Here is a 7,170-nt window from a genome sequence, read left to right on the forward strand (position 1 = left end):
ATTGCTTGCACAAATGGTAATTACTTTTCATAAATCTAGTCACAAAATTTTTGTTTTTGTAAGCCTTTACTAATTTTTAGCCTGCTTTGCCCGAATTTTGTTTCTTTTTTTTTTAGTAACTTCAGTATATTTTGTATATATTTTTTTATTATCATGGCTTTGCTATGTATATCTTACACGTAAATTTGTTTAAGATCGTTGGAATAAAAAAGTTGTACTAAATGGTTTCTCTGACATGATTGAAAGGGATGATTTAATATTTAATTAATCGTCGTTTTATTTTTTCTTTTTCATTTAAACGATATATTTTGAACTATGTATATATAGAATCAATATTAGTGCAAAAATCTAGGTAAAAATACCTAAATGATATATTATATAGGCAGCTTTTATCTATAAAAATAATACAGACCTTTCTAATTTTTTCAAGAAAATCATCTTATATATGCATTGAATTTTACTATTGTCTTATTATACTCTTTTCTTTCTATTGTCTTATAAATTTATTAAATAATACATTAATGAAGTAAGAATTCATATATATATATATATATATATATATATATATATATATATATATATATATATATATATATATAGAAAGTAACATCACGACGTGACTAAATTACAATTTTTAATAGGAAAAAAGGAAAGAGAGGAATAAGTTAATTTTGTTTTTGTTGTTGTTTGTTGTTTTTGTTCAAAATTTAAGTTTCTTTTTATGCGCATAACGTGTTCCTTGATTGTAGATATTCTTAATTTCAAGTTTATTAATATCTTCCAGATCGACCATCTCTACCTTTGTCGTCTCTTCCCTTTCGTCGATCCTTTGATCTTGATCTTCTATCCCTCGACCTTGATCTACGTTTTCTATCTCGTCCACGTGATCTGGATCGAGATCTTGATCGACCTTTACCACCTTTTTTGCGGCTATACAAATATCGTCGCAATTCACGTGAAATAGGTTTTAAGTGCATAAAATTACAAAATCCTGAACGTGTACACTCACTGAAATTGAATAGAAGAATTTACAATTAATATTTTATCTTATATAGAATTATATTATATTGTTTTAAGCGGAGCTAGTAAATTTTTTATATACCCCATTTCATATTGACGACAGCAAGCTTCTCTGAAATCGGTTACAGGAGAAAGTTCAGCGTAAACTGGTCTTCCTCCAAACCATCTATTATTTAAATCGTTGACTGCTCTTTCAGCATCTTCCTCTCTTCGAAATTTGATGTAAACATTACCGACTAAGTGATCACCGAGGTTGTCACAAACATTCATTTCTTCAATTTCACCATACTTATCCTCACATTCCACAAACACATCTTCAAAAAAATTATCGTAGTGTTCTTGCATTTCTTCATCTGACACGTTTGCCACTACTGCAATTGTGGATTAAAAAGTACTTAAGTAATATCAAGATTTTTAAATAAAGATAATATACTTATTTAAAAATATAGATTTTTTTACTGTGTACTTACAATGAGAGCCATCTGCACTTTTTGCAGAATTTTGAGGATTTACATAAAGGTTTTGTAACAAACATGTCTAGAAAAAAATGGTTTCAATTACATAAGTTATATACACAATGATTTAACAAAAAAAAAACAAACTATTAAAACTCGTGTCTTGTACATACTTGACTGAAGGTAGGTTTATTGTGAATCCTTGAACACCTATCACCGTGACGGCAAGCACCAATTTTAAAATAAAATGAACAATTTACTCTAAAAGAAAGAGTCAAATGTATTTATTAGTGTTTAATAATGTATACAGAGTGTTAACTTAAAGAGTTAAAATAAAGCTTACTTGTCTTTTTCAGTACCAAATATAGATGCCAAATATTCCGCCATAACGTATTATTTCCTATGTTTATGTTTTAATTCTTCACTCTAGGATACGTTACAAACAACAGCTGGAATACATTGCATTTATCGTTCTTTCAGTTTATTATAAAATGGCGTCTTAGGGTGCAACCTCATGGTGGCGCTTGACGCTGATTTTGAGCGTCGAAATATGTCTCCATCTAGCTGAAATAAGTAGTAATTTTTTAAAATTACCGGCCGAGATCTGATGGTAACTTACCATCCGAATTACCGACTGGGGATCTAATGGTAACTTACCATCAGATCTCAGTCGGTAAGATAAAGGTAGAGCACTACTATTACCGATATCGGCTTAGCTATGTTACTAGAATTTCAATATATTTTAAACTTTCTTATTTCCTAGTAACTTTTAATAGCAAGTAGTGTATACAAAGTGAATGTGTAATTAAATTCTATCTACATTTAAAAAAACAAACAACAATTAGAAATCTATTATAGATATTTTTTTTAATTATTAATGAAAGATGTTTATACTTCTTAAGAACGACAGTCTTCGAAAAGGTACAGGGGAAAAAAAACTTACTAGATTAAAAAAAAAAACCGATATCATATTGAAGCTAGAAAAACCTGTCTTGCTGTAAATTTTTTTCGAGATTGAAGTAAACCTTTTTTTCGATTTTTCGATTATTAATAACTAATTAAATAATTAAATAACAGAGTGAACAATTATGGATTTTGATTAAGCAATTAATTACTTTTTTGTGCTTCATTATATAGCAACGCTTTAAGAATATACCATCTATTGATAACTCAAACGATTATTATTTTCGATAGAAACCGTTTGAGGGCACAACACGAACATTAATTCGATATTTGGAAAATTAAAAGATGGCAACTCTAGTGTTCTACTTGACTGCCGGCAACAAGAGAGATAAACCATCGAGGTATTAGATTGATGACCTTGTCATTTGATTATTTTTAAACTAACGTTCATATCCGTGATCGATTTCTAAGTGAAATATATTTTTCGAATAATCGAATATACCATATGATCACGACATATACTTATACAACTTGTGACTAAATGAAATTTCATAAACTAACGGTCAAATTACACAAAATTATCATGGATTAATGATTATATAATTGATAATTAACAAACGATAAGAGAATGAATAATAATAATAATAATAATAATAATAATAATAATAATAATAATAATAATATTATTGGAGAAACAATGGTTTATGTAGTTACGAACATAACGATTAAATCGCAGTAAGAATGACGATGTAACGACGATTAAAAACTATGATAAATGTACTCGTGAATATTGAAATATATCTACATATGTTTTGCGCATTATTTCAGTACAATTTTCATAATATATACAAACATAACCATCATCGTCTTGCAGTATGAACTGATAATGCATTTACATCTTTTTCAGATTAGCTAAGGAATAATCTAATTATGCCCTTAAAAAGAAAATAACATTTGTAGATAGAGATTAAACTAAACTAGTCAAAAGTAAAGTAAGTGAAATGGAACATTTATTAATGTAACATCAAACAATCTTAAAAATCTTAAAAATGTATAATATATTAGTTGTCTTTTGTCCAGACGAAAAGAGTAGAAATTTCTCAAGTTACAAGAGGAAACGAAGGAAAGATAAAAAAGAAAAGAAAAAAAAAAAAAAGGAAAAATAAGTATATACGGTGAATTTTCATTTAACGTTGGACATGGAGGGTGTGTGTATCCATGATGGAGGAGAAGAGGGATCCCGTTAGGACGACTCTCGAAAGCTTCATAGAGGGAAAGGATTTTCGTTTCGAAGTAGAATGAAATATAAAGCTCGTCGTGGAACTGGACGTGTACGTATGTGCGTGTGCGTATATGCCTGCCCTGTTCTGGGTGCCTGGCTGCGTAGGTGCACGCGCGCGCGCACTCGTGCATGCGTGCGTAAACCATAGGGTGGTGGTAGAGGAGGGTGAAAGGGAGGAAACAGAGGGACAGAGGAGACGCTTCGTAGACGTAAGCGAGAGAACGAACGGTAGATGATGAGGTAGAAGGAGGGTGAGAGAGACGCGAGGAAAACGAGGGCTGCCAGAAGGTACAGTGGAGAGGGGGTTGAAGAGCAGGGAGTAGGGAGAGGACTCTGCACCGCGACGCTACGGGGTGGTTGCCCTCGTCTGCGCTTTGTGGGAAATGCCCGCTCAATAACGCGTAGGTCCTCGTCTGCCCCTTCTCACCCTCGGAGTCATCACGGCAAGGGCCACTGCCCCAAAAGGCACGGCTACACCCGTCGATTTATCCTACCTCCTTTCCTTCCTTTTCTTTTCTTTCCTTTCCTTTCCTTTTCTTTCCTTTCCTTCCATCTTTTCCACCCTCAACTTTCTTTCCTTCTTCGACAGAGCTTTGACTGCTACCTACCTACTACTACCTATTACCTATCTATCTACCTACCTACCTATCTACCTACCTACCTCCCTCAGTCTTCGTTTATCCGTTTCTATCGAACAAATCGCTCCCTCAATGCGTTCGAAAAGGTCGTACCCTGCCCTTTCCCTTTCCCTTTCTCTCTTTTACTTGCTTGCTTGCTTTCTTTCTTTCCTTCCTTCCTTCCTTCGGTCGTTTGTTTTTTTCTTTCCCTTTTCTCTTATTCTCCTCTCCCGCAATATATTTTACGCTGACCGAAGCAGGACGAACCACCAACCTGCATCGATCCGTTCCCTTTTTCGTACATTGGAATTATTGTAAATGCATCTTATTCGATCACCATGGTAACGATTCCCCCTATCTTCTATTTTTGCGAGCCCAGACTATGACGTCTTCGAGAGCTTGAACTTTCACCTTTTCATTTGAGGAAAATTATAATCATTCAAATAATCATATTAATCTTTAACTTTTTGATCAATTGGGATTTTATGAAATTTTGTAAAAGATTGAAACTACAAAATCGATCCCATCGAAATAAGTTTGATTTATATATATATATGGGTTAGCATAGATGTGAAAGATATTTCATTTCTTATTAATTTAAATAATGTGATGTGTATTAGTATTTATTAAATCCATAAACATTCTTTATTCGTGCGTGGTATCCTAGGAAAAATAAGAAACGCGATTACGGTTTCCGTAGCGGATGCCGTAACGGTGCATCCAGGGTCTCTATCGGATCAATAAACGTTCTTCTTTTATCATAAAACGCATTTTCCTCGAAATATTCTTGGTCAATCTTTTATCCCTCCGTCCACCCCACCTCACCCCACCCCTTCACGATTTTTTTCAATAGGTCTCATTTCGTAGATAAATTCAATTGATTGACGGTTACAAGAATATATTAGAAATGACCTGTTCAATCAATAAATTACATATACATATAGATGTTAGTTCGTGAAATGAATTTATTACAAAATAGCTCGGTGTGAATCACACACACTTTTCGTATCTAATAAATTAAACGATATAGAATTTGTAAGGCTGAGACTAGTGATCACAAATGTTAATAGTAAGAATAGATTCAATCGCGAGAAATATAATATGATAATAGTAAAATAATTTTCTAATAGTATAATTAACTAGCTAGCTAACAGTACTCGTTAAAAAAATACGAAGAGGATCCTTTTTCTTGGCATCATTGGACAAACTTAATCCATGTTTATTCGGTTTGGATAGTATATGGCATGCGTGCAGATAGATACATAGATACCAGTCGCCTGCATCTATTTATATCGTCGACGAACCACGGTGCAACTGACCGTGTGGCCTTGACTTCCTGTTGACCCGACTGCCCCTAGGGAATTTTGGCGTACTCATTGGATTTCTGGGGACGACGACGACGTCGTTGGAGTAGAATCGATGCACCGTAGCCTTTCTTCACGAGAGAACAGGATTACTCTATTCGTTTTTACCTAAAATGATAGATACCAATTCCATTCTTCTATTCAGCAAATATTATTGACTTTAGTGCTGCCTGTTCATAGGCAACTTGTCCAACGATCAATCAACCTGCGTATCATTGCGTTATCTTTAAATTGATATATTACTCTTACATAGACATACACCATATATTGGCTCGATTAGTATATAGAAAATGTGATCATTTATTAAGATTCAATTGTAAAATTGTTCTAATAGAATTGTCAACGATGATAGTTGTTTTAATATTGTTCATATTTTGGAAAAATGTTTCTCCTTTATTTCTATTATTATTCGATTAAAATAAATTGTATATAGTGTATATATATATATACAGATAAATAATTTACAGAAGATAATTATCGATGATTATTATATCAACTGTGTTTTCTTTAATTCGAGGAAAAAAAATGAATTATTGTATAAAGACAAACAGATAAAGAAAATGATAAGAAGATGATAATAGAAACGGGAAAACCATCACGAATCTAGGATGGTATTAAAGATGTCAAGGGATGAAAGTTTACGATCTTGACCTTGTGCATGGATTTGTAATGAATGAGGGAGAAACTGAGAGTGTGAGACACGTGTAACGACATCGTTCGAAAGTTAAAACCTTTCTATCTACTTTCTTACTTGATTTGAATTTTTATTCTTGTCACATCGATATGAATCTTTTGATAAACGAGGAATCAAAACTGGAATTAATTAACGTTAATATATTCAATATTATTAGTATTAATAACTAAATATGTTGATATTTCGAAAGATACTATGATTACTAATAAATTTATATAATATATAGTATAATACTTTCATGGTAAAATATATGGCAACCATTTTCAACTTACAATGACAATACTAATATATCTTGGATATTTTTAAAACTTTATGGGGATTCGTTTAAAACAATACACTGCATTCTTAAAAGTTGAGATGCAAATACACAATCGTTTCCAGTTTCAAAGTGTATTAAAAAAAATAATAAATCAAACGAATCAAATAATTTCTCACTTGCAAGTATAAGAAACGTGCCACCTCTTCGAACATCGTGTAATCCTATTAGAAATCGAAATATTTTGTGAAATTTTTGAAATTTTTTCTCCAATGTTAACAGGATAACATGATTGGTAAGAAAGTGGCACGCGTGGTAAAAAAAAAAGTCGTGCCACCTCTTGGCACATCGTGTTATCCTATTAGAAAATTTTTATTTTGATAGAAAAATTGTTGAGATATTTCTAAAAAAAAAAATTTTTTGGAAATATTAACAGGAGAATATGAATTGTAAATTGGTGGCACATAAAAATAATTCAATTCGAGTAGCGATTATATTGAATTTTGTATAGTTTATAAATAACGTTATAATATATAATGTAAAATATATAATGCATCTGTAATATTATATATAATATTA

At 31.9% G+C, this 7,170-nt stretch overlaps 1 protein-coding gene and 1 long non-coding RNA gene across 2 annotated transcripts; one reads left to right on the forward strand and one right to left on the reverse strand.

Moving 5' to 3' along the window:
* Positions 1-647: 647 nt before the first annotated feature.
* On the reverse strand, positions 648-1,997 carry LOC106789792 (splicing factor U2af 38 kDa subunit-like). Its single transcript, XM_014754279.1, has 5 exons — positions 1,819-1,997; positions 1,649-1,736; positions 1,491-1,557; positions 1,103-1,391; positions 648-1,008 (listed from the first exon to the last, which is right to left on the reverse strand). Exons 1-5 carry the CDS (start codon positions 1,860-1,862, stop codon positions 771-773), a joined length of 726 nt encoding a protein of 241 aa, XP_014609765.1. The 5' UTR covers positions 1,863-1,997; the 3' UTR covers positions 648-770.
* Positions 1,998-2,710: 713 nt separating this feature from the next.
* LOC106789793 lies at positions 2,711-4,462 on the forward strand. Its single transcript, XR_001382031.1, has 3 exons — positions 2,711-2,779; positions 3,286-3,370; positions 3,459-4,462. It is a non-coding gene; the product is annotated as an uncharacterized LOC106789793 (long non-coding RNA).
* Positions 4,463-7,170: the final 2,708 nt, after the last annotated feature.

Source organism: Polistes canadensis, unplaced genomic scaffold, assembly GCF_001313835.1.
Source record: "Polistes canadensis isolate GaletaPanama2010 unplaced genomic scaffold, ASM131383v1 scaffold_204, whole genome shotgun sequence".
NCBI classification, from domain to species: domain Eukaryota; kingdom Metazoa; phylum Arthropoda; class Insecta; order Hymenoptera; family Vespidae; genus Polistes; species Polistes canadensis.